The sequence below is a fragment of the Sinocyclocheilus rhinocerous genome, unplaced genomic scaffold (assembly GCF_001515625.1).
Source record: "Sinocyclocheilus rhinocerous isolate Xijiao unplaced genomic scaffold, SAMN03320098_v1.1 scaffold1965, whole genome shotgun sequence".
NCBI lineage: Eukaryota > Metazoa > Chordata > Actinopteri > Cypriniformes > Cyprinidae > Sinocyclocheilus > Sinocyclocheilus rhinocerous.
In genome coordinates this window covers 1861871-1889050 of record NW_015625577.1, presented here as the reverse complement: position 1 = coordinate 1889050, position 27180 = coordinate 1861871, and the positions used below count along the sequence as shown (strand labels likewise).

The 27180-nt window shown below is 35.1% G+C and overlaps 3 protein-coding genes across 3 annotated transcripts in view; 1 reads left to right on the top strand and 2 right to left on the bottom strand.

Annotated features, from left to right (window-relative positions):
- The window catches only part of LOC107752731 (tripartite motif-containing protein 3-like), a 26939-nt gene extending 12309 nt beyond the window's left edge, over window positions 1-14630 (top strand). Inside the window, exons 2-13 of the mRNA XM_016568760.1 lie at window positions 6159-6332; window positions 7769-8009; window positions 8816-8967; window positions 9221-9401; window positions 10150-10531; window positions 10843-10946; window positions 11051-11218; window positions 11794-11962; window positions 12046-12105; window positions 12406-12476; window positions 12560-12700; window positions 13384-14630. Of these exons, the coding sequence (XP_016424246.1) occupies window positions 6187-6332; window positions 7769-8009; window positions 8816-8967; window positions 9221-9401; window positions 10150-10531; window positions 10843-10946; window positions 11051-11218; window positions 11794-11962; window positions 12046-12105; window positions 12406-12476; window positions 12560-12700; window positions 13384-13536 (1968 nt within the window). The 5' untranslated portion in view covers window positions 6159-6186 and the 3' untranslated portion in view covers window positions 13537-14630. The remainder of the gene's footprint in view (window positions 1-6158; window positions 6333-7768; window positions 8010-8815; window positions 8968-9220; window positions 9402-10149; window positions 10532-10842; window positions 10947-11050; window positions 11219-11793; window positions 11963-12045; window positions 12106-12405; window positions 12477-12559; window positions 12701-13383) is intronic.
- An 85-nt stretch (window positions 14631-14715) lies between these two features.
- Window positions 14716-17551, bottom strand: LOC107752525 (complement C4-like). Its single transcript, XM_016568528.1, has 5 exons — window positions 17365-17551; window positions 17196-17284; window positions 17018-17110; window positions 15458-15593; window positions 14716-15367 (listed from the first exon to the last, which is right to left on the bottom strand). Exons 2-5 carry the CDS (start codon window positions 17212-17214, stop codon window positions 15229-15231), a joined length of 387 nt encoding a protein of 128 aa, XP_016424014.1. The 5' UTR covers window positions 17215-17284; window positions 17365-17551; the 3' UTR covers window positions 14716-15228.
- Window positions 17552-19142: 1591 nt separating this feature from the next.
- The window catches only part of LOC107752721 (FRAS1-related extracellular matrix protein 2-like), a 75861-nt gene continuing 67823 nt past the window's right edge, over window positions 19143-27180 (bottom strand). The window contains exons 15-22 of the mRNA XM_016568750.1: window positions 25099-25230; window positions 24611-24942; window positions 22201-22393; window positions 21767-21903; window positions 21489-21521; window positions 21210-21344; window positions 20057-20203; window positions 19143-19979 (exon numbers count right to left, since the gene is read on the bottom strand). Of these exons, the coding sequence (XP_016424236.1) occupies window positions 19488-19979; window positions 20057-20203; window positions 21210-21344; window positions 21489-21521; window positions 21767-21903; window positions 22201-22393; window positions 24611-24942; window positions 25099-25230 (1601 nt within the window). The 3' untranslated portion in view covers window positions 19143-19487. The remainder of the gene's footprint in view (window positions 19980-20056; window positions 20204-21209; window positions 21345-21488; window positions 21522-21766; window positions 21904-22200; window positions 22394-24610; window positions 24943-25098; window positions 25231-27180) is intronic.

The window sequence follows — 27180 nt, the reverse complement described above, 5'->3', positions numbered from 1 at the left end:
GTGAATTGAATCGAATCGTGAAATCAAAATCGTGAATCGAATCGTGAGTTGAGTGAATCGTTACATCCCTAGTATATTACATTATTATATTACATATTAATACATTTTTGGAAATTTAGATTAGCATGCAAAAAAACTGGTCCATTGGAGTGAACGGAGTTGTCACAACTCTCTCTCTCTACGGCTCTGACTACAGCTATAACCAACAGCAGCAGCAGCAGCGTAGCAGATCTATTCCGCCAAGACCAAATACATTAACATTGTCATATCCATCACCATGCTAAAATCTTCAGAGAGTTGTCATGATTGAAATATATATATTTGCATATTGCCCAACAGCCTATTTTAATGTCAGCATCATCCAGAAAATGTATTGTTTTATCAGTTGATCCCTTGTTCCGTTTCTCTGCAGAGATTCTGCAGTTTTGGAACTGATTGGATTTAACATGTTTAATAGAGTCTCACTGACTGTCATTCATCCTTCTGTCACTCATTCTGTCTTCATTATCATTACTGCTTTTTATGCAAAATTAGTCCTGTTATTACAAATCCTTTTATTGAAAAGTAATGTTTGCATGTGATGTGTGATGTTTGCATTGTGATGTATGCATTTTCTACTGATCATGGTAGCATTAGGGGCTATTCACACAGAATGTGTTTTTCCACTACACTGCTTTTCCATTGTTTTTCTATGTAAACATGCACTAGAGTAGTGGTTCTCAACCAGGGGTCCGGGGCCCAATAGGGGGCTTCAGTGAACTTCCCAGATGCCTTAAAATATTAAAAACAAAAATAAGCTACAACCAAAATCAAGATGTTTCTTATTTTAATTCACCCATTTAACAACTGTTGTTTTCTCTTTGAAAGCCTGCATATATGAAAAAGCCTAGTGTAGTGTAATTTAATTATCTAGGCTTGGAAAATTCATGTAAATTAATAAAATGTCAAGCTCTAAAATATTTAATTGGGTAAAAATTGTAAGTAAAATTTTTTTTTTTTAAACATATCCTTAATCCTTGCATGTGTCATGGTACTGTCATGAATGTGTATCGAATTCTGACACGGAAGAGAAGCAATTGTTGAATAAAAGTCATTACTTTTGTTTTCTTTGCACACAAAAAGTATTCTCGTAGCTTCATAACATTACGGTTGAACCCCTGATGTCACAGGAACTATTTTAATGATGTCCTTACTACCTTTTTGGGCCTTGAACGTGGTAATTGCTTTGTTGTCTATGCAGGGTCAGAAAGCTCTCGGATTTCATAAAAAATATCTTAATTTGTGTTCTAAAGATGAACAAAGGTCTTATGGGTTTGGAACGACATGACGGTCAGTAATTACTGACAGAATTTTCATTTTTGGGTGAACTATCCCTTTAATTTAAAAGAAGTTCAGTTTAAAAAAAAACTAGGGCTGTCAGCCTATTAAAATTTTAATCTAATTAATTACAAGATGTTTCGATTAGGCTAATTAATCTAATTAATCGCAAAATAAATTTTACTGTGAAAATAGCCACAAAAGATTATTTACAACTATTTTTGTGTTGAATGAGAAAGTATCAAGTAGACATTACAAATTGTAGCTTTAGAAAGAAATATTTTATTTAATTCAACATAAATTACACATAAGCATTTAAGCTATAACGGCCTAACATAAACTATGGAACATAAAAGGATATTTTGAGAAGCATCTCAGTATTTTTTGTTCATACAATGAAAGTCATTGGTAACCATGAACAGCTTTGTTACCAAGTCTTCAAAATACCTTCTTTTATGTTCCACAAAAGAACGTTTTGAAACGACATGAGGGACGTAAAAGAGTAAATGACAGAATTAAATTTTTTTTTTAAATTATTATTATTATTTTTTTTATGAAATTATACTCTAAATAAGAAACTAAAACTACCAGCAGATGGCGGTAAATGTCTTTTTGATTCGATTTGTTCAAATGGCTGATTCATTCAGGAATTCAGTAAACGGCTCACTTATGAATGAACCTTTGATTCATTGATTCACATGATTCGTTCAAACCGCGGATTCATTCAGAAACTAAACACCGCTGTGTTGCTCGGAGACGCACAACAGTTCTGCTATGCTTTAAAGGTAATATGTTCTCTGCAAAATTGAGCAAAAACACATAATATTGTTTAAAATATAACACAATATCAACTTCTTATTTACTTAACTGTTGTATAAAATCACATTTAAACCACATTTTCGGGACAAAATCAGCACTCGTGTGATATTGCTCGCTGCTCCTGTAGCATTAATATCGCTTATCATATGATATAAAAATGAGACAGAAACACATACAGGGTCATTTTTGCACCAGTATCTTGAATTTAGGACATAACTGCATTTATGGAGTTGTTGCCCTGCATCATATTTGTCAACAGTCAACTGTATAAAATGTAAGATGATGTACAGGTCGATCTAGGGGCGGGGCCAGTGTGTTAACTGCGTTAAAATATTTTAATAGCGTTATTTTTTTCATAACTAATTAATTATGTTAACGCGTTAAACTGACAGCCCTAAAAAAATCTTGATAACTTCCACAGCGCATATTTAAAAGGGGCCATATGATGCGATTTCAATTTTTCCTTTCCCTTTGGAGTGTTACAAGCTCTTGCATTTTATGGAGGACTGTTTCCTGATCCTGGTAGAGTAGACTACCCGGCTGTTCTGACTCACAGACTTTAAGTACGTTTTTGATATTTAAAGAATTTGCCATTGACGATTCAAACGCGAGTTTTGAGCAGTGTAGAGTAGCACTTGTTGATTGTCATTTCTCCGATCCAAATGCAGACAAGATGCAAAAAGACAGTATAGCAAAGATGTAAAAAGACAGTATAAGTCATTATAATCTGTACACCAAATACACAAAATAATGTTCTTTTTAGCAGAATCATATGACCTCTTTAAAGCAGAAATGTGTTTCTTTTAAACAGCCCCTTAATTCACCAAATGATCAATGGTTGGCGAAGATCTAGATGGGTTATGTTGCCAAACATATTTTGCGTTTTTTTTTAAGTGTTGGTTCAGGTGTCTAGATGGCAGTGTGGTGATGCTGTACGGTCAAAACAAAGTATGCCAAATCCAAGAGGTCCACTGCTTCTTTGGATGTCCGTTGCCTGATTTGCACAATTCCTTTAGTGAACTTGGTGCTAATACAAAACAGCCGCAGACGTGTGCAAACAAACAATGTTATCGGCGGGTGAAATTTATTGTTAGTAAAATCTCCCTAGGGTTTTCCCTCTGCTGTAATAATAAGGACAGCTGCTTAAAGAGAGACAAATCTCCCTTTTCTGTTCATCCCAATGGCTAGCAATGACTAGTTAATCTCTCTCTTGCTCTTGCTGTAAACACGTAGGAAGGAACTGGGAGGATTTTTAGGAAGTGCCATTTAAAGACTTCCTTTTTTCCCTTCCTCCTGTGAAGACACAGAAATGAAAGGTGCAGCACTCTGATAGATAATATTTCAAATGTGTTTTTTATTACAGTCTGAGTAAACAGCTTAAGGGAGGATAAAGAGAACAGAATATGAGAGAGTGAAACTCTACAGCTCCAGGGTGCCGCAATCAACTGCTTTTCCACAAGCTGGAAATGAAAGATTACTCATGAAGTACAGAACATCTGACGTTACAGGTTAGTCATGAGGGAATAGGGAGGCTTCTAATCCCAGGATGTGAGAGAAAAGTCTGCAGTTTTCCTGTCTTCTCACAGCAGCTGTGTGTTCATTCATCAGACTGCACTAATGTGAGATACAGACCGTATTTAATTTGACGCGAGTAAAAACGAGGCTGTCAGAGAAAGAAATACAGTCTGTTTGAAGCGTTCCAAACAATTTAAGATGGGCAAAAAATAAAAACTCCTGAAGACATAAAAAGGGGGTGGGGGGTGGACCTTTTTTAAAACTTTGCCACAGTCTAGCTACATTGAAGTAATATTTACAATAATATTACAAAAATAATTAAATGATAAATAAATCATTAAATGAATAACAAATAATTAATTATTGTATTAAAAAATTTGATTACATGATAATAAATGAAAAAAATAACATTTATTCCTGAGTTGTCTAGCCAAAATGTTACAAAATAACATGATATTTAAAAAAAAAATTAGATTAATAACTGAATTGTTTAAGTGGACAAAGTTAATTCAATTTAATACACATGAGTTGTGAAAATTAAGTGTGATCTTGCCTCCACCGACCCACATGACGTTACATGGACAAATCGTTTCATTTACAGTATTTTTACTGTTTCTCCAGCTGTTCATGCTTGCTGTCTAAAGGCGGGCGTACACGGTGCGATTCTGAAGGTCGGAACATCGTGAGCTCTGGCACATGTCACGATTGAGTTGATCCGAAAGTCACGTCTCGTTCAACCACACATACGCCACAAATTTAAACCGACAGCATCCTATTTTTTTTGACATGTTTGAAAATTATCGGGAGGACGGGAGGTGCTAGTAACGTCTCGGATCGGCCCGTAATTCTTCTCACACCCTACGAGCCGCGACCATGCGAGCATCTGCAATTTTCTCCCGAGAGAAAAAAATCGCCTGCGAGCTCGTACGACAGCAAAAATCGCACCGTGTACGCCCGCCTTTAGGGGAAGTGCCTGACATGTGGCTTGTGTTGCAACATGGAATATAAAGGTCATATTTTCAGTAGACAAAATCCTCACACTCTAATCCTAAAATTGAGAAAAACAGAATCAGACGTGGGTCAGAGTTGGAAAATCATGCAAGGCAGACGAGGTAGCGCATGGACACTTAAACAGCAAAAAAACCATGTGCTCACACAAACACATCCACACAGACAGACAGACATATGACTCTCTCAATAACAGAAAGACTGTTATGTTTTGGGTATCATAGGATTTCACATCCCATTTGTTTTTGTGGAAGATAAACTGATGCTGTATGCACATTCATTGATACTGAAACAATAACATGTTGTTAGTAGATGGAGGGATCAGGGTTAATCTGCTCAGTGAGATGTTCACATGGATGTGTGTCATGGATATAGTTGATGGCTACAGCTGTTTTCTATTTTAATATAATATAAAAATGTCATTTGTCTTCAGTGTCACATGATCTTTCTAATATGCTGATTCAGTGCTCAAGAAATTATCGATGTTGAAAACTGCTGAAAGCTGCTTTATTTTTTGTGGAAACGTGATAATGTTTTTTTTTTCTTTAATAGAAAGTTCAAAATAACAGCATAAATTTGAAAAATAAATGTTTTGTAACAATATAGATGTTTTTTTTTGTCTCACTTTTGATCAATTTAATGCATTGTTGCTAAATAAATTTATTAATTTCTTTAAATAAATAATAGTGCTGTTAAACGATTAATCACGATTAATCACATCCAAAATAAAAGTTTGCTTTTACGTAATATATGTGTGTATTGTGTATATTTATTATGTATATATAAATGCACACACATGCGTGTATATATTTAAGAAAAATGTCATATTTATATATAAAATATTTATATTTAAATATAATATAAATTGGATATAAACATAAAAATATATATACATGTTTGTGTGTGCATTTATGTATACATAATATACACCGTACAATCACGTATATTATGTAAACACAAACTTTTAGTTAATTGAGATTAATTGAGATTAATCGTTTGACAGCACTAATAAATAAATAAATAAATCTTATTGACCCCAAAATTTTTAATGGTGGTGTATAGAGAAATGTGTTGCCACTTTTCAAATGTTTGTTGTATATTGTTTTACCCTTGTCCTGGACCCAGGCTTTCAATAAGAAACTGTATCATACAGTTTTAGAATTATGACATTTATAAAACTGGAGGGCGTATTTGAGATAAATTATGACACATGATCAAGCATCTGTGTAAATATTCATAGAATAATTTAACTGTGCATCATTTCTAATGAAACTGTGTTTTGTAATGTGCAAATTTTGCTAAATATTTTTGTAAAATTGCAAAAAGTTGTGGATATATTTCATTGTATTTAGTGCTCCTTTAAAAATGTAGTCGACCCTTGTCATGCATAAAAACCTTTATGAAAGTTTCCCTTTGCCTACATAGACATACATGGGATTGTACAGATAGACCTACAGCTGTATTCAAAGATTACCGTTCTTTCTGTCTCTCTCTTATAGTCTGAGAGGCCTCTGTCTCTTCACTTGAATGCCTCTCACGATGGCTAAGCGGGAAAGCGGCAGCACCAGCCCGGTGGTGCGTCAAATAGACAAGCAGTTCCTGGTGTGCAGCATCTGTCTGGAGCACTACCACAATCCCAAAGTCCTGCCCTGCCTGCACACCTTCTGCGAGAGGTAAACTGACACATCTCAATAGAAAGTGCCTCGTGTATGAATGAACAAATGATTACAATCACGCAATCATAGCCTGAATGCTGCTTTCACAATATGCTAAAGACTGTCTGTGTTCACTGGTGTGGAAGAAATCTGCTAAATGCTGCCGCTTCGGGGTGTGCCTGTAAAATCACAGCAATCTGGTTGACTTGAAGATGATCCAGTGTGGGGAATAACTAACTAAAACACTAAAAAACACTAAATTAACCACATTTTTAGTAGCATGATAGTAGCTCGACCTTTTTCAGTAGCAAAATGCTGTTTTCTGGCAAATAGCAGTGTACATCTTCTTTTTCTTAATTTTTTGTAATGTTGTATTATAGCAGAGCAAACTAAGGTGATAATCCAACGTGCTTGTCTGTCCACCCGCTCTCATATGAAACATTTGGGAATTTTATTTTAGTAACCCAGTTCAGTCCCCATCCAAATTCCATTTCCATTTCTTTTTATATAGCAATATAGAAAATAATATTTATTATAATTCTACAAAATAATATCATAATTATTAAATTTAATTATATTGCATTTTAAATCAAAATTAATGTCTTTTTCTGAATAGTACACTTGTTATGCCACAGCCAAGCCACATTGAAAATTTTACACAATAATGTCATATGTATTAAATGAAAAATAATAATAAAATAAAAGACATTTATTTATTTTTGAATTGCCAAAGTGCACAAACAGTCTAGCAACATTCTGCATTTGAAATTAATTATATATAATATTGAGTTAAAATGAGTAATATGTATATGAAAAACTATTACTGAGTGATGTGTAACAAAATGTCAATATTTGTGACAGATGTCACTGCCTTCACCTCACAGTGATTGGCTGCCGCCCATTGTTTTTAGCCTCTCATTTCTATAATTTCAAAATTCAACACTCTCACCACTTGGTCTACTCTGTTGGTCTGCTGCTCTGCTCCTATAGAGAAGAAATGAAAAAAACCCTGTCCAGCTCCAATGCGCCAGTGCACATGCACAGTTTGACTTAAAGCTCTTCCAGGGCTTCCTAAATAGTAACAAAGCAATGTCACAGATGCTGGATTGTGCTTTAGAATGGCTGTCGTATGACATCATGTTTCGAATCCACCCAGTAAGGCAAAAACAGAGATGACTGTATTCCCTCTGCCGTCACTGAGCTGGAATGTGAGCCTCAGTTTTTTTCCGCTTCTGTCAACAAATCATGTGTCCTCACATGACAGTTAATTGCTCTCATTTTTGTTACTTTATATCGTCCTGTCAAAATATTTACGACTGTAATTTAATGAGACTGAAAAATTGAACACAGACAGACCACGAGTCTCAGGCTACGCCCAGTGCATTTACAATCCATTTGACCTTGGAGGGAAATCTTTACAGCTCGCACTTGTTTTCACACTCTTTTCATCACAGATGCCTCCAGAACTACATCCCCCCTCAGTCCCTGACCCTCTCCTGCCCAGTGTGCAGACAGACCTCCATCCTGCCTGAAAAGGGTGTTGCAGCACTGCAGAACAATTTCTTCATAACTAATCTGATGGAGGTGTTGCAGAGGGAGCAGGACTGCACCCGTCCCGAGGCCTCTAGTGGGCTGGAGTCAGCCGGTGCTGCTACATATGCCCCGCCCCTCTCCTGCCCCAACCACGAGGGCAAGGTAAGCACGCACACATCCTGACAGTGCAGTATAGGCCTCCTACTACGAATGACATGTACATACTTCACTGGTGATAGGAAAAGTATACACTTTTGAACAAGTGGTAAGGCTGTGCAAGTATTGGGACTATAGTTTCAAGTCGGAGATGATATATATTATTATTATATATATACTGTATATATATTAGATGTAATTATTTGTAGTTATGTGCATAGGAATAACCCAAGCAAATTCTTATTTACCAGCAGTGATATTTTAGTATTATAGTATAATATTATAGTATTTATTAATATTTTGAATCAGCTTTCATTTTTATATTTTCAGTTTTCCTTTTAATTTTGAATTTTAATAATCTTAGTACTTAAACTTTTTTTATTTCAGTAAGCTACCAAGGCTTTTCAAGTTCTTCATCTAATATTTATATTTATATTGATACTGATATTATATTTATATTGATTTATTTTTTAAGTTTACTAAAACAATTTTTTAGTTTACAAAATCAACACTAGTAATGTACTAGTGGAAATATTTATTTTTTAAAACTTTTATAAGTTTTTTTTATTTATTTATACAATACATTATACAATTACAGTAAATTATACAAATACATTATAATTCACAAAAACAACACAGTGGAAGCATTTATGAATTTATTATCAACAGTTTTTTTTCTCAGCTATTCACAGATAAGATATGGAGAGATCGCTCATAAAATATGAAGTGTAAATAGTATTTGTGCTACTCAAACTGAGTCTTTACTAATCTTTGTGTGCAGCATTTGAATGAGTTTTTGTCGCCCTCTGCAGGTGATGGAGTTTTACTGCGAGTCTTGTGAAACGGCCATGTGTTTGGAATGCACAGAAGGAGAGCACAGAGAACATGTGACTGTCCCACTGCGGGATGTTCTGGAGCAGCACAAAGCTGCATTGAAGAACCAGCTGGATGCTATTCGCAACAGGTTCATGCAGCCAAGAATAATACTAAGCTCACTGTTAAACTGAGCCAGTATTTAAAGCTCATATTTTAACCCATTCTTTATACTGTACACTGAATCATTCTTTTTTTTTTTTACTTACTTTTTAATACTACAATTTTGGTTTCCCTTCTTTTTTTTTAAACATTTTGATGTAGTTACTGTTGTGTTTGCAAAGCTCAGCTGCTTGAGTCACATCATGACCTGACTGAACGTTGCCCTCATTCTGCATCCGCAGGCTTCCTCAGCTGACTGCAGCTATAGAGCTGGTAAATGAGATCTCCAAGCAGCTAACAGACAGGAAGAATGAGGCAGTGACGGAGATCAGCAATACGTTCGAGGAACTGGAGAAAGCACTGCATCAGCGCAAGACTACCCTCATCACTGACCTGGAGAACATCTGCAGCACCAAGCAGAAGGTGAAAAGCTTACTCCTTACATACAGTACATATATATATATATAGAGAGAGAGAGAGAGAGAGATCGTATTTATTTTATAGTGTTTATTCATATTTTGAATTAGCTTGAATTAATTGTATATTTTCAGTTTTCTACTTACAATTATACTAAATATTTTCATATTACTACATATCAAAATTGAATTATTTATATTTATTTATATTTTTAAATTTATTTTTAATTTTCCTGCATTGATTTTAATTATATGTATTCAAATAATTATTTATTAACAAATTATTTATTATTTAAATATTGTGTAAAGAAATTGAACATACATTTTCACACCTCTAATATCTAAGAATAATATAAACAATAAATGAACATTAATTTCTATTTTATTTTATTTTATTATTTGATGTGCATATGAGTACATCAAGCAGATTTTTTTTAATTTATGAATAATTCTGAATTTGCTTTTATTTTATTTATTTTTTTTTTTTTATTTGAACTTTGATTTAGGTTTTAATAATTTTGTTGCATAATTTTTTGTAAAATATTTTTTTTCAGTTTTAGTTCCAGTTACTAAATAATATATTTTTCATTTGATCTCAGTTAGCTGCCAAAGCAATATTTATTTATACATGGAATAATTTTTTTTTTTAAGTTTAAAGCTCAGATATTTTATTACATTTTATTTAATTTTTTATTGTTTGTTTTATTGAATTAAAGGGACATCTGTAATTATATCAAATGCTTATGTTGCTGCAGGTGCTGCAGGCCCAACTCACTGCACTACTTCAAGGGAAGGAAAACATCCAGAGCAGTTGTAGCTTCACAGAGCAGGCGCTAAACCACGGCAGCCCCACAGAGGTGCTCCTGGTGCAGAAGCAGATGGGAGAGCGGATGGGCGTTCTGGCCCGCCACGCCTTCCCTGAGCAGCCCCATGAGAACGGCCACCTGGACTGTCAGGTGGAGACAGAGGGGCTGCGCCGCTCCATCCAGAACCTGGGAGTCCTGCTCACCACCAGCGCCGTGGGGCACACCAGTGTGGCTACTGGAGAGGGTCTCAGACATGCTGTTGTTGGACAAAATGCCACTGTTACAGTGACCACTAAGGTTGGTGATGATGTCACTCTTGGGTTTGAGTTCAGTTTGAAAACATACTGTACATTTACTGTACTGTACTGTAAACATACTGTACACACACACATATAAAATTCTGCCTGATACCGATATGTAAATAATCAATAATAAATTAATAATTGCTTAGGTTAGGGTTATATTTATAGATTTTTAAAATGTAATGTTATTTTTTATTTTAATTGATTAAAATAATTTATTATAATATACTGTTTCAGTCTTTTAAGTTGGCCTGTAAAGATGAAAAGGTAATTTCTGCATTCTGCTTGATTGTTGGCCTGTGTCACAATTTGTCAATTGACGTCTTATTTGATGTGACAGGGACGAGGGGTCGAGAGCGGGGGGAGTTCTCCAACCTGCAGGGCATCTCTACCACTAGCAACGGGCGGATCGTGCTCGCTGACAGCAACAACCAGTGCATACAGGTAAGAATAAACAGCCTGATGGTGGCCTTTAACAGATGGATATATGAATAAATGTGTACCACTTGGCCAGAATAATTTATATGCTGCATTCTGTGATCTTCTAGGTGTTTTCCAGTGATGGTCAATTCAAACTGAAGTTCGGGGTCAGAGGTCGCTCCCCTGGCCAGCTCCAGCGCCCCACTGGCATTGCAGTGGACATGAATGGTGACATTATTGTAGCCGACTATGACAACAGGTGGCTCAGCATCTTCTCTCCAGACGGCAAGTTTAAGGTCAGTTACATTTCTTTCATGATAATTTTAATTAATTAAAAAATATATATTATTAAATAAAAAATAATGAAATATATTAAATACAAAATGTATTAAATTGATAATGAAAAAAACTTAGTTCAGTATTAAATGATAAAATTAAATTAAACATGATTCTAAAAGTCATAGAACATCCAATTTTTGGATTTTAAAATAATGTTATTTATGTATCATAAAATAAAATAATAATAAAAAATTTAAGGAATCAGCTTTCAAACATTAAAAGCGTTCAGTACAAAAACATGTATTAAGTATATTTTAGACATTTCTAGACATGCCTTTATTTCAAAAATGAAATAAAAAATTTATAAAACTGAAATAAAAATAAAAAAAATACAATTTGTAAATAAATATTATTAATATATAATATAAATATTAAACATATTTAAATTTTACATTAAAACTAGCTCAAAACTCTTACTCTTAAAAATGTCTTTTTCCAAACATCAGATAGCCTTTACTAATTCATGTTGCTTGTGTTCCATTGATCTGATGAATTGGTGATGTGCTAATATGTTGTCTTGCTTTTCTGGCAGAATAAAATCGGTGCAGGTCGGCTGATGGGTCCTAAAGGAGTGGCCGTGGACAAGAATGGTCATATTATCACGGCAGACAACAAGGCCTGCTGTGTCTTCATTTTCCAATCCAACGGCAAGCTGGTGACCAAATTTGGTGCCAAAGGAACATCAGAGAGGCAATTTGCAGGTAATATATTCATATTTGTCTTCAGCATTGAATTCATGGCCAGATCATGTTTTAATCAGATGTTCCTTTCTGTTTCTCTGCAGACAAAAGTACTCCAAATACACCGACAGAGCCAAAACAGAGTAAATCTGGCCCTGCCTTCAGTGAGCATTCAACTTTATTCATTTTTAGTTGATTTATTAGTTTCATTTTGTGCAGTTAGATTGTATTATTGATTATTGAATGAGGTCATCTTACAATGATATAGAAAGCCTTGTAGGATAATTGATTATCCACATGAAGAAAGCTATGCTGAGAGATTTTGTATTTTTTTGGTATGTAGGTAGGGGTTGCATGAATCAAGTGTTCTCTGTGTTGCTGGGTATTTCCTTAGAAACAAAACAACATGTTGAGAATGTAATGGTCTCTCTCTCTCTCTGTCTTTCTCCTTCTATGGCCATAAGGTCCTCATTTTGTGGCCATAAACAACAAGAATGAAATTGTTGTGACAGACTTCCACAATCATTCTGTTAAGGTACGGTAAGCTCTTCTCTTTTACTGTGTAAATTATTCCACATGTCATAACTTGGATTGTTTTGGATTTATGGCTTCTTGCAGGTTTACAATGCTGATGGCGAGTTCCTGTTTAAATTTGGCTCGCATGGCGAAGGGAACGGCCAGTTCAATGCACCCACCGGTGTGGCTGTAGATGGCAATGGGAATATTATTGTTGCAGACTGGGGTAACAGTAGGATACAGGCAGGCTATTCATTTTTGTCTATTCATATTCATTTCGGAGTAATTAAATTCAAAAATGATGTAGTAACTTTACAGTTTATAGACAATGACTTAAGTATTTACACACTTGAGACAGATTTCAAAATGTATGAATTTCATTGCAGCTGCTATTAGTTTTGATCTTTTGTTATCTAAAGCAAAGTATGATTACTCTATTAAAAAAATGCAATTACTTTCAGCTTTTCCTTTTATTTTGTAACATATATATATATATGTATTTTATTTCTTAATTTCATTTTATTTTTTTAACATGTATATATTTTTTAATTAAAAAAATCTATTCCACTTTTCTAAGACATTTTTGCAATTACTTTCAACCATCTAGCCCGATTTTATTTTATAATTTTATTTTGTATTTAATTTTTTATTTGATATCTTATTATTATTATTATTTAATTTACGAAAAACATTTTTATTTTTTTAGACATTTTTACAATTACATTTTATTTTCTAATATAATTATATATTTTAATTGTAAATTTTTAATTAAAAAAAAACTATATTTTTACTTTCAGCAAATAATTTGAGTTTTATAGTACAATTACATTTTTAATAAAAGCAAATGTTTTTCAGAATTCACTTTATGGACATTCCTTAAAAATGTTGATGCTAATGAATTACTAAAAGTTCCTTTTGTTGTTTAGGTGTTTGACAATTCTGGCTCTTTTCTGTCGTACATCAACACGACGGCGGATCCTTTGTACGGTCCGCAGGGTCTGGCTCTCACGTCAGATGGCCATGTGGCCGTGGCGGACTCTGGAAACCACTGCTTCAAAGTATACCGATACCTGCAGTAAACACTCACCGTGATGGAAGAGTTCATATACTGTAAGCTCCGACAGTCTTCTTTGGCATTTCATGTTTTCCTTTGCACAAGTCTCTGCACACAAATTTCCAGCCATCTGTCTCATGCTGATGCGAACAAACCCAGGGCTTCATGAATGTTGCATCCCTATTTAATCAATTTGCATTGATTTGTTTTAACAGTCACTTCCTAAATGAATGTATATCGAACCCAAGCAAGTAATAACACAGTCGCTGTGAATATAACAGTGATCGAGGGCAGCTATCTGTGTGCTTTCACAAAAGTCTTTCTTGAAAACCTTAAAAGCTGCTTGACAAACCCCTCCTTTAAATTGCAGGGAACAAAATGGTGGTCAATAAATGTTTTCTGGGCAAATCATTAATGCAACAGCTTAAGAATGACCTGCGTATGGCGCTATCTCACATCAAACTGGCCTTTTGTGCATTGACTAGCAGTACATGTGTACGCATTCGTATCATATGGTGTAAATCTGATCGCCATTGATTTGCTGTAATATGGTTTTGGAGATCCACTCTCTCTTAGTGCGCTGAAGCTCAATATTAAAGTAACCCGGCTGTCAATGTGCTTTAGTAAAACTGCTTGTAGGTTCATCGTGCCTCTGATTTTAAAAGCTACGCCTATACGTCACATGGGCTTTCCACATAGCACTGACCACAACAGCACAACTGACATATTGCATGCGTTTTATTCACGTAAAAAGGTTATAAAGCAAGTGTATTTATTTTGTAAACAATGGTTAATAATGTTATTTTTCGAAGTTGAAGTGTTTTGTTTATCTGCAGTTCAATGCCTTCAGTGGTTTTCACAAGGTGTGCAAAGCTAACGTGTTGTGAAATACAACCGAGTTTTTTTAATGCACATGATAGTCACCTTGTCATTAAAGGGAATGCAGATATGTCATATGAAGACACCGGAAATATGAACATTAAAAAGGGAAAATGAAGTCACACAGCCACAAAATTCATAAAAGAACAATTTGCAGGGTACTTGCCATAGTTTACCATATTACTGAAGCATTTACTACTGTTTTTTTTTATTCTTTTTATTTTGTTTTATTCCTCGTTTTCTATGAATGTAATCAAATGAATGAAAAATAAAAAAAGATACTGCATTAGATATGACAGTTTGATCATTCTGGCCCTCAAAAGCAATGAATTCTGAATCAGGAGAGCATTTGTACTTTATATAGAGTCATGATTCTGGTTTTACAAACATGTGCGAGCGAAAGCCAGTGTTGTTTAAGCCACTAAATACAGTATTCTGTAGTAGAACTGTACAGTGTATAACAACAATGGGACATGTGAAGCATTTGAAACATAGTATTTAAACTGCAATAATGCACTCTTGATGTAGCATCTCTAAAAGTACCCCTAAAAATGAAGGTTGTGTGACACTGAAAAGTTAAAGGTCATCATGTCAGAGATTTTTGTTATAGAATTCTTCCCATTTGACTATGTAACAGAATAAAGGGTAACTTGAATCTACCATATTGCCAATACACATGAAAAACTGAATTGAAATGCTTCAGACTCTAGTTTCCAATGTACCAAACAACTGTAACAGTCTCTTTATATGTCCGTATGCACTAGAAATAAAAGCACATGATTTACCGAGCCAAATAACGATGTTGGAAGTGGTTATTTTCCATCTTGTCTTCTAAATGTCACAATGGGGTGTTAATGGGGTGTTGCTTTAGAAATTCATTAAGAAGATGGCAGGCAGAGCGACTTATGGTTGCCTTGCATTTCTTTTCTTCTGGTATCTTCTCGATCCACATGTCATTGTTCAGCACATACCCGAAACTTCAGAAACGACAGAAGAAGAATGTTGTACAAATCAGAAACAGCAATTTGCATTCTGTCTTTTTTTTTATAAACGATTTCAAGGCTTACTGTTGTCCGTCGTTATTGAGCACTGATATTGCATCTTCCTGCCCCATGATCAGATAGTGAGCTTCATTTTTCAGCTCCATTTCATCACAAGATAAGCGCAGTATCATCTGACGTGTGGCATCAGAATCCAACACTCCTTAAACAGGAAAAGTGTTTCTGTGTTAACGGCATTAGTGCATTAAGTAATGTATTATGTACTTTCCATAACATTTATATTTATTAATTTACTTTACTTTACTTTACTTTTAGTCATTTAGCAGACGCTTTTATCCAAAGCGACTTACAAATAAGAAAAAGTAATTAAAGCTAAAACTCTATAAATACTATATATATACACATTTAAGAAAATAAAAGAAATTAAATACAAATGACAAATGCATACAACAACATTTCAAAACTACACACAAAAAAATAAAATAAAAAAATAAAGCTAAAAACAATTCAAAATATTAAAAGAACAAAAGGTATGAGTATAAACAAGTAAATAAGGAATAAAAATATATAAATTGACAGTTGTATGTGCAGGTATATTACAATAGACAGTTTTTGTATGTACATTATTAATTTATTAGACACTTTTATCCAGTTACAGGGTTTATTTTGAAATAATGGCTAGCTGACTGTACTTTATGCAGATACTCACCACATCCCATATGACAAGAAATTATATTTCCTGACCAAAATATATTCAATATAACATTTAACAATATAAAAAATATAACATTTATTTAGTTTCGACCTTCATATACAAATATATATTTCAAAATGTATTTCAGGGGCAAGAAAATACACTTCCAATCTTAGCCATACTAGAGATCAAAACTTGATTTTAATGATTTAATAATGTTAACTATCTATCTATAATACATACATATACATATATATATATATAAAATAATTTTTTAAATATATTTTCAAAACTATACAAAAATTGCCAAAATATATTGTCTACCAATATATTTACAAAAATATATTTTGAAACATACTTTAGATTTTTTTTTGTGGTTGGGGGCAATTTTTTCTATATTTTGAAATATATTTCAAAATATACGTTGATGAAAAATTCTGGTTTAAGTTGAACTAATTTTATGATTTTACCTGGATATTATCTTAAAAATTACACTAAGAAAAAAAAGGCAATTACTATAGTAATATTATAACAGTAATATTAATACTGAAGTCCTTCGAGGTCATTTTCAGTGCAAATAGGTAAATCATAGTAAATCTTGACAGGAGAGACATGAAAATAGTGCAAAATAATTTCACGCTATGATCAAATGACTTATTTATTTTGCTTATATTATTATTATACAGGAAGTTTTTAACCGCTGGATGGCGTAATTCACCCATCAAAATTAAGTATTCAAAATAGCAGAATAATAACTTACCAATCTGAAGAATATCAGTGACGAATGTGGTGTAGTACATAAAAACGTCATCGGTGCTTGAGCTGAGAATTTTGATCACATAGACTATAGAAAACAGAACACATTTAAAATATAAATACGTATACGTAGACTTGTCAACATATTTGTACATTATTTGCTTTTAGTTTCTCACCATAGTCAACAGCAGGACTGTAACATGCATAGCTACTCCGCGTGTTGTGTTTCATATCCTTGCTGAAGGTGACGGTTAGCTTTGGACAACCACCTGAAAATAAGTGTGAAATATCAAATAGATACATTGTTTCCACTTAAGCAAAACATATATCACAGTACACTAGAGTATTTCCCACCTTCGGCACATGTACACATCCCCGCTACACAGTTTGGAAATCATTGGGCTTTTGTGAGGGGCTGTATAAAATATGACGCATCTCTTTTCCTTGTAACACATTGAATAAATAGCATTAGTCAGTGTTAAGCACTCAGAAGTGTTGTCATCAAAGTGTTTGGTTAGGGTACCTTTACTGGCAGAGGGATAGAGTGAGCGTCAGGTTGCTTGAAATTTCAAAGACAGCGGTTCTTAAGAAAAAGGTCAAGCTGCAGACATTGGGGACAACAAAGCTACAGACCAGCAGTGGGTGAAAACGACTCTCCACTGACCGGGATGACCACCAACTCATTCGGATGTCACTGAACAACCACAGGATGACATCACGTGATCTACAAAAAGAATGGCAAACGGCAGCTGCGGTGAAGTGTACGGCAAGGCTCTTAGGGGCAGGGCTGAAGTCGTGCAAAGCAAGAACAAAGACCAATAAGAGGCAACGAAGAACCAGCCTGAGGTTTGCAAAAGACCATAAGGATTTGACCTTAGAGGACTGGAGTATGATTTCAGTTTTCAGCTTTGCCCAACACCTCGTCGTTTAATGGTAATGGGAGGCCTACACTGTGAAATTTGATGGAGGATCAGTGATGATCTGGGTGTGCTTCAGAAAAGCTGGAATCGATGGATTTGTTTTTGTGAAGGGTGCATGAATCAAGCCACGTACAATGTTGTCCTAGAAGAAAACTTGCTTCCTTCTGCTCTGACAATGTTCCCCAACTGTTTTTTTCCCAACAGGACAATGGTCCACTCCACGCCACACAGCCAGGTCAATCTAGGTGTGGATGGAGGACCACCAGAGCAGAGCTGCTTTAAGTTTTGTGCCACGAGTGGCAAAAAGTCACCCAACAGCAATGTGAAAGACTGGTGGAGAGCATGCCAAGACACATGAATGCTATGCTTGAAAATCAGGGTTATTCCACCAAATATTGATTTCTGAACTCTCCTTAAGTTAAAACATTCATATTGTTTTGTTTCAAATGAATATGAAATTGTTTTCTTTGCACTATTTGTGGTCTGAAAACACTGTATCTTTTTTGTTATTTTAACCAGCTGCCATTTTCTGCAAATAAATGCTCTAAATGACAATGTTTATTTGGAATTTGGGAAAAAATGTTGTCAGTAATTTATAGAATAAAACAAATTACTCAAACACATACCTATAAATAGGAAAACCAGTGAAACTGATAATTTTGAAGTGGTCTCATTTTTTTTTACACAGAGCTGTATATATTCTATATACTGTACTATACTATATTCTTGGACAGAATTACATAAAAAAATACTAAATACTTCCAACAGTTACATTGTTTGACCAATAAATCAGTAGGGTTTTGTGTGTTGAGGCATCTCAAAGAAAAGCTCACTAATCTCATTAATGTTCATTTGATACCATGCTAATTAGCATCACATTCCGGTACAAAAGTCATGACCATGATCTCCAAAAAAAAATAGCTGACTGTGAAACCTCAAAGAAATGTTACATGGCAAAAATCACTGATCATTTCCCCAAACATTTTAGCTGACTTATAATACACTATAATACATTTTTACACAGTAAGTGTAGATAAAAATACAAATAAAACCATGCAAACTTGATAGTGACCATAAATATGTAAAATACAGAAAAATAATACTAATTTGCTTTTGTTGTGCCAAAACTGAAACCATTTCACTCTTATGGAAACTTGATTAAAGCAAAAACACTAGTTTGATGTTACTGAAGTTACTGTATTACAGTACATTTCATTTGTAAAGTAGAAACAATAGCAGTGAAAAAAAACACAAAAATGTAAAACATAAAAAACAAAAACTATTTATGGATCACCCATCCAGTATAGACTAAAATTTGATTCTTTCAACCTTATAATACTAACAAGCCATTAAAAAAAATGATCAGTGACTGAAAACAACCAGTATTTATACAATATCATCTTTCCCATAATACCATTCTTTCATCTAGCACCTTTGGATATAAAGTAAAACTTTCATTTGGATGAATATCAATGCCATCAAGCAGTAGTAGCAGTAGTTTACAACCCATTCTCTCAGCAAAAGATTCAGACATCAAGCAATTATTAAAGCAGTGACAACAGAAGTGCTTTTGAAATTCAAGTACACTTTCGGACCGACAAAATCCCGAGGAGAGGTAGAGCGCAACCACTCCGAGTCACTATGTGTCCTTGCGTGCCCGAGCAAATGAACAAGAGGCACTTGCAAACAAAAAGTGATTTGAATAAAAGGGTCCACTGTTGGGAAATCAAACCTCTGAGCTGTCATTGCTATCGAGGCCTTGTGTCATCATGGGCTCTGTGCTGCTGGAGCCTTTGGGGGACTCGGTGATGTTCTTGTCCCGTCTAGATCGCACCACCAGAATGACGAGAATGACGAGGAGGATGGTGAAGAGAAGACCCACCAAGATTCCTATGATCACGACAAGCCGGTCGTCACTAGAGTCCCTTTGATTCAATTCTCTAGGAACGATACCCTCCGCCTGGGATTCCTCATGAAGGTTGGGATGTTTTTGAGCGCTGCGGTCCAGCGCTATGTGTAAGATGTTTGTGCCACGGTTATTTTCTGTGCCAATATCCTGAGCCAAATCTGGAACGCGGTTGGCTGACCTTTTGGAAATCGAGTGGCTGTGTGTCACAGAATGATAGTCAAGGCTCCTTTTCCCGATGCCTCGGTTAGCGTTGTCTCTGGACCGGACGGTGTAGATGGTGTGAATGTACCACTCCCTGCCTGCCGACACCTGGACAGTGTTATAGTGTTAGAATCACAACAATATCGCGATGTGTCTTAATTTGGCAGTTGTTTTGTCCCTCTTACCTGAAACAAAGCTGTGGAATCCAACCTAAAGCCGTCAGAGCCCGGCTGCCTCACCAGCGGCAGTGCCTGAGGATCGTCTACAGCGAGGAAAGCATTGAAACTAATGCTGCCAAATGTTCTCGCCTGAGTTTCTGGCTGAGCTTTGTCCTGCAAAGCAGAATGAGTTAAAAATTGCACATTCTTCTGCCTAATGATCAAGAATGTTCTCCATGTTAATGGAAACGTTAGACCTACTTGACATGAAAAATATTTAACATTAAATTTAGAGTTTTATTTGTGACTCTGATTGACAATTATTAGTACTGAACAGTGTTATAATTAACTAAAAGTATTACAATTAATACAACTATTCTAAATATAAAACATGTATATGTTAACTGAAATAAAATAAACAATAGCTGAAATGAAATACAATCTAAAAAAAAAACCATTTCATTAATCAAAAATGTATTTTATTTAGGGATTACATATATATATATATATATATATATAAAATTTATTTAATTGACCAAAATTGACAGTAATCATAATGCTACAAAATATATTTTTTCTTTTGAACTTTTTATTCATCAAAACTTCCTGACAAAAAATATTTCCTTGCTTTCCAAAACAATATTAAGCACCACATCTCTTTTCAACATTGATAATAATAAGAAATGTTTCATTAACACCAAATCATGATATTAGAATGATTTCTGAAGATCATGTGACACTGAAGATTGGAGTAATGACTGCTGAAAATTCAGCTTTACTATCACAAGAATAAATTACATTTTAAAATATATTAAAATACAAAAGTTATTTTAAATTGTAATAATGTATATATTATACTTCATATTCATATTATATTTAGTATTCATATTTCACAACAGTACTGTTTTATGTTTATTGCTTTGTTTAATGTTAAAATAAAATTGTATTTTTAACAAGATGACTGTTCAAGCCAAACTGACATGTTTGTCCAGGACATTTCAGAGCTGATTGTTTTGTTGATTATTTCTTTCTAGGTTTTGCAAAGAGGTATGTAAGATATGCATCCTGTAAATGTAACACATCAGACTATACACACACACACACAGAGGTAATCTCTGAGCTCGGCTATACAGCCTTTTGCTGTGACCCCTTTGATGAGTGCTTGTGATTCAGTAATGACCTGTTGGAAGCGTATGTCCAGATCAAAGGTAATTGGCTCTCTGGGGTGGCACACGGGACGGAAGCTGTACTCAACACCGGGAGAAGCCATGCAGGGAACCAGTTTCACCGTGTACGTTCCTGAGTAATCCCTCACCTGCAGGAAAGTATTTCAACACTTACTGTATCAGAAGAGACAGTAAGGGGACCCAATAATGACAAATCCAATCATGAACATATCAAGAGCAGATTTAGCTTTGAACAAAGAAAAATGGCACAAAGAGACATCCTAAAGACTTACAGCAAAGTCAGAGATGAAGGTCCACTGCTGCAACTGCAATTATAATTAAATTCTAGTACTAAAAATATCAAAAACAATTTCTGGTTCCAAAAATAAGCTTCATTTTCGATATTCAAAATATAATTTCTTGTTCATTTATTTCGATTTTTAAATGTGAAATATGAGCAGTACATTTCTTGACAGTGTTTGTGAGTTTCATCCAATTACATAATGAAGATATGAGCTAAAAAGCAAATTAAAAATAATTATTAGAGCCAGATGAAATCATTTATAGGTACTTGTAGTATGTTTAATATGTTTAATAACACACCTGAATGTGCAGCGACAAACAGTCCCCGAAAACGTGCTTCTGTACGGAAGTTGACGACCAAACGGCCTTGTTCATTGATGCGCATGCTTGTAGGATAGAGGGCACCTAAACATAAATAAATTACATTTTAAAATATATTTAAATAGAAAGCAGCAAAAATATTTCATAATATTATGTTTTACTGTATTTCTGATCAAATAAAAGCAGTCTTCGTCTACATAAGAAGCGCACTACAAAAACATTAAAACATTTTTTTTATTTATTTATTGAAATTACTGACCCTCAAACTTGTAAACAGTGCTGTAAGTACTATGCAAAAATAATCTAAAATAGTCCAAAAATATTGCTAGATTTATTACACTGTGTTTTCCATTTAGATAAAGGAAAAACATGCTGTCTTGCCTTGTAATTCAGCTTCAGGTGGACTACCAATGCCATCTCTCCACAAGATGGCAGTATCGTAAACAAAAGTGAGACGCAGCTCAGACTGCAGGTCAAAGTGCTGCCAACCACCAGCGCCGACGGGCGAATGAAAGACGTATGACACGTGCAGGGGCACACGCAGGGTCACGTAAGACTGCACCAGGTTCAGCACCTACACAGGACAGAAAGGTCAATACTTCAGCGTATAATAACTACCCAGCTAACAATGCGGAGTTATTATATGCTTTTAGGAAAGTTAGTTAGTGGTTATAAAAATAGATCCTAAAAATAACTATTAGAGAATGTTTTATATAGGTTATCTTTATGTTGTTGCCAAAGAGAGAGAGAGAGAGAGAGAGAGAGAGAGAGAGAAAAAGAACCTACATAGAATGTTATTTTTTGGTTCCCAAAAAATGCAACTAGACTTTTAACCTCATGATTATTACACATATACTTTGCTAACCAATTAAAATCTTAATTAGGTAAGAAAAAAAAGCCTATACTGTGTGTGTATCTGGAATGTATCACGTGTGTCACCAGAAGATGGTGATGTTGCTCTTGTTTTAAACAAACTGCATACACTGGGAATAGTGAATGAGGGTATAGGGGGCGATTTCGGACACAGCCTCAGTTTATCCTAAAAAGTGATCACTGGATTGAATCAAAAACTTAAAACTCTTAAAATTATGGTCAGAATCACAAATTTTAATAGTAAGGTTACTAAAAATCCTAAAATCTTTGTAGTAAACTTGAATTTTCTTGCTAATTAATGTCAGTTTACTTTGACTTTAATTGCTATCCGCTAACTGCTACTCTCCAGGAAAATGTTTTGCATGAATTCACCGATCAACTTCCCTGAACTTGAATGTGTCCTGTACACCCATCTATCCCTGTTTAGTGACACTTGTCCACTTTAATTAACTGCAGAGTAAACCAACATAGCTTGTGTCCATGGTGAAGACAAACGACTGGCTCAAACAGGCATGTAAACAGTCGCCTAAAGCTTGTTAAAAGGGCTACACTCTTTTAGCTAGCTGTTTAAAGGGGAGGACAGAAAAAAAAGACACGTTTTATGATCTAAAGGTCAGCTTTGACTCATTGTGGGCGAAAGACAAATAGTGAGCGGCTTAAAGGAGGACTAGAGGTACATAAAGCAAATGCCTTTGCCAATAAGCTAAAATGGCCAGCCACAGTATAATGGATTGATGTGATCTCACAACTGTGAAAAAAGTCTTTCCTTTTATATGTTTGGCAAAGACTGGGAATCCATATATCAAGAGCAGGAGTCTAAACCTTAAAACGATTGAATAAATTCCTAAACTGACACTGAAACAACACAAAAGAGAGACAAGGACATGTTAACCCCTTTTAAGGGCACAAACCATTTTAAACTTCTGTTCAAAAGTTGGAGTCAGTTTTTTCAAGATTTTTCAAATGTTTTAATGAAGTCTCTTATACTCACCTAGGCTGCATTTATTTGATTAAAACTACAGTAAAAACAGTAATATTGTGAAACATTATTACAATTTAAAATAACTTATCTATTTAAATATATTTTAGAGTGTAATTTACGCCTTTTAATTTTTCAGCCATTACGCCAGTCTACAGTGTCACAGGTGTCACAGTCTTCAGCGGGTGTGCCCAGGAGGGCCACCAGATGACTGTTCTGTTAGCACATGGCTTGTGTTGTGTTTGTCTGTTGCCATGTGCTCTCTCCTGTCTATTGTCTTGTCCCTCCCATCTTGTTACCTCGTTATAGTTTAAGTTGCTCCACCTGTGTCTCCCTCGTTAGCCTCCTCGTTTGGTTCTTATTTATTCTCCTGGTGTCTGTCATCCTGTGCTGATCCGTCATTTCTCATTGTGTGTGTTTCGTGTCTGCATGTGTGCAGCTTTAGGCCTGCCTGTCTGTTTTTCCCCTTCGGGGTGGTTTGAGTTTGTTTTTGTTTCATTTTTATTATCAAAATAAATAACCATTTCTCCTGCAATTGAGTCCTCGCTTCATCTCCCCGCACGCACCGTGACAACAGGATCCTTCAAAAATCATTCTAATATGCTGATTTGCCGCAGCATTATCACAGATGAAAACAGCGGCATTGTTAGATTTTTGTAGAAAATGTAATGTTTTTTTTTCAGGATTCTTTGAAGAATAGAAAGGTCAAAAGAACATTTAAAAAATATATATAAATCATTTGTAATATTATTAAACTCTTTACTTTAACTTTTGATCAATTTAATGTGTCATTGTCCAATAAAAGTAATAATTTCATTTAAAAAGGTTAAAAAAAAATCCTTTGAATGGTAGTGTATATACTATAACTTCTTATTTGGTTGATGCTAAAGGCATGGCATGATGTAAATAGAAAAAAAAAAATTCCTTCTCTTTCCTCACCTGTCCATCAGTCCCGATGGTCCCTCCGCAATCGTTGAGCAGTTCAGACATGTCATAGTAGCTGACAAACTCCCACAAGCAGGCCTCCAGGTGCAGGTTTCGGTAGAATCGTAGGGTGCTTTGGCCCCTGAGGGCTGTGCTGTACTGGTAGGGCGCAGTCCCGCCAATGGCATCTGGATTGCGGGTGGCGTCTGTGATGAAGCCGTAGCGTGTCCGCACCTCTGTGTAGTCCAGCAGGTTAGAGCAGCGGTGGTTTCCTACACGCGTGCCGTCTGGACTCAGGGTCAGCTCAAAGTTGGAGAGCGGCCGCGTGGAGACTACAGGTAACATTCCTATCAAAGGGAATGAGGAGAATGATGTAACATGTATGTATCTGATCTGACACAGAAAATGAAAGCATTTTTTAATCCTTTCTAATTTTATAATTAATCTGCATGAAGCCCAATCTGCCTTTCACTATGGTAAAATTGGTGTGCAGGTGCACTGACCGTCAATATGGGGCATGGTAACAGTCAGTTTAATGAGGTTTGAGTGGTCTGGATCTTCTGCTCCAGTGTAGCGCAGCCTGGCAGAGAAAGGCTCAGCTCCAACTGTGCCAACAACCCGAGGCTGGCACATACCTGATGACAAAAGGAGAGAAAAAATTAAACAGCAGCAGTTTAAGGGAGCCTTATCATTAGTAAAAACACTGTTAAGTGAACATGAAACAATGTTAACAACCCAGTTTGAAACAGTGACCCATGTAAAATAGTATATTCAATCAGAAATTTTTTAAGGCAGTATTAATTTCAATCCATTGGGAACTGGATCAGATTATTGTGTGTGAATTGCACACAGTAAACATTTTAAAGAAATTCTGAACATGACTAACACAAGTGGACTTTGGGTAAAAAAACAAGAAAAAAAACTTTTAAATATCATCATACAGATTTCTATCAAAAAAGTAGCTGTGAAAATGATAACAGTCCTGAAAAATAGCATAGCAAGAAGAAAATTTGGATTTTTATCAGGTTCAAATGATGTAGAGCTCTAAAAAAAAAAAAGTCAGACAGTCACTTTTCTTTTTTATCTCATTCATGTGCCTAGAAATTGTCTAATATTGGCAACCTGATCTCATGACGGAAACGTACCTGTGGGAACTTTTTCGCAAAACACGAAATACGTACCAATAAGCACATATCGGTTCAGTTTCCAACAGAAATGAACACTAGAGGCGGTAAAACAACAAGCCCTTTTAATCGTTTTTGTACGCAGTTATGATTACAGCTCCATATGTTTCGCTTTCTGGACGTAATAAGCTTGCTCGGTAACTCAGCCGGTGTTCTGACAAATAATGCTACCTATCAGATTATGCTACCAACACTGTATTTATCCTACTGTAAGGGTAGGTTTAGGGTTGGGGTAGGTGTACATGTTAATAAAGACTCACACCTTATTAATATCATGCTGGAAGCAAAAATTGATAGGTAGCACTTTTCGCTATCGAATTATGCTACCATCTGTTTTAATGGGAGGTAGCAAAATCGTCAGAACACCGGCACGGAATTGGACTTAAGATGCGGAATCCTTGGGTACGAATCCTGTGAAAAACATGACTCACCATGAAAGAGCTGAAAGATGAGAGATCGAAAAACAAGCTAAAACGGCATGCTTGCGATTGCGTTTTTACATCACATTCGCTTTTGTTCATACTATCAGGTAGGTTTAGGTGTAGTGCAGAAGGTATGTTATTTTAAAACGTCACAGACCATTAGACTTCTAGCGCCACTCAACGAAAATTTCAAGTCAACTGTGGTGACACCCACAAAACCAACATCACATACAGTAAAACAAACTATATGTATGTAGAGGTGTGCGATATATCTCATCTGCGATAATATTGTAATTGTTGTTTTAACGACGTGCGATTTGACATTATCGAGTATTTTGCAAAAAACGCATTTAGAGTGCATTCTTTCACTAGATGATTCAGTCTATTACAGTAATTTAGAATGATAACAAATTCAAGACATAGGGGCAGAAAATGTATATATTTATACCACTTCAAATAGCCTGGTTAATCAATTTCACATGAAGAGTGCCGTTTTTTTGTCTCCAAAAATGACAATGATTACAAATGTGATATTGATTTTTTACAACAGTTCAATAAACAAAGTTAATTAAGAGACTTACGTTTTAGACACCATATTTCCTGTTTTTGCGCTATTTCGACAATAAAAAATAATTCCAAACACAACCACAGCGCTGTTTTGCGTCTTTGAGCAACATGACGGTGTTCCGTTCCTGAATGAATCAACCGTTTAAATGATTCGGTTCAGTCGCAGTGACTCACTTATTAACAGTGACTTACTGCCACCTACTGGCGGATTTAATTTCACATTCAGAGTATCTTTTATTATCAAAATAATTTCAAATATCAGTTTTTTAAAAGATAATGGACACTTTTAGAAAAAAATGGCTTCATAAAGGTCAAAATGCCCATAAAATGTAAAAATCAGTTAAAACTTATTGGAAAAGATTAATTTCTATCCGTGTGAACTGACCACTGCACAGAATATGAAGAATATCAA

Bases quoted from the DNA above. Each gene is read 5' to 3' on its own strand.
- LOC107752525 (XM_016568528.1), bottom strand. The intron at 15,594-17,017 runs GTGAGAAACTAA...TTCCTGTTTAAG, and splicing joins CAGTCCTGCTGTTGACTATG to GAGTGTTGGATTCTGATGCC. The intron at 15,368-15,457 runs GTAAGCCTTGAA...TCGTTTCTGAAG, and splicing joins CTCAATAACGACGGACAACA to TTTCGGGTATGTGCTGAACA.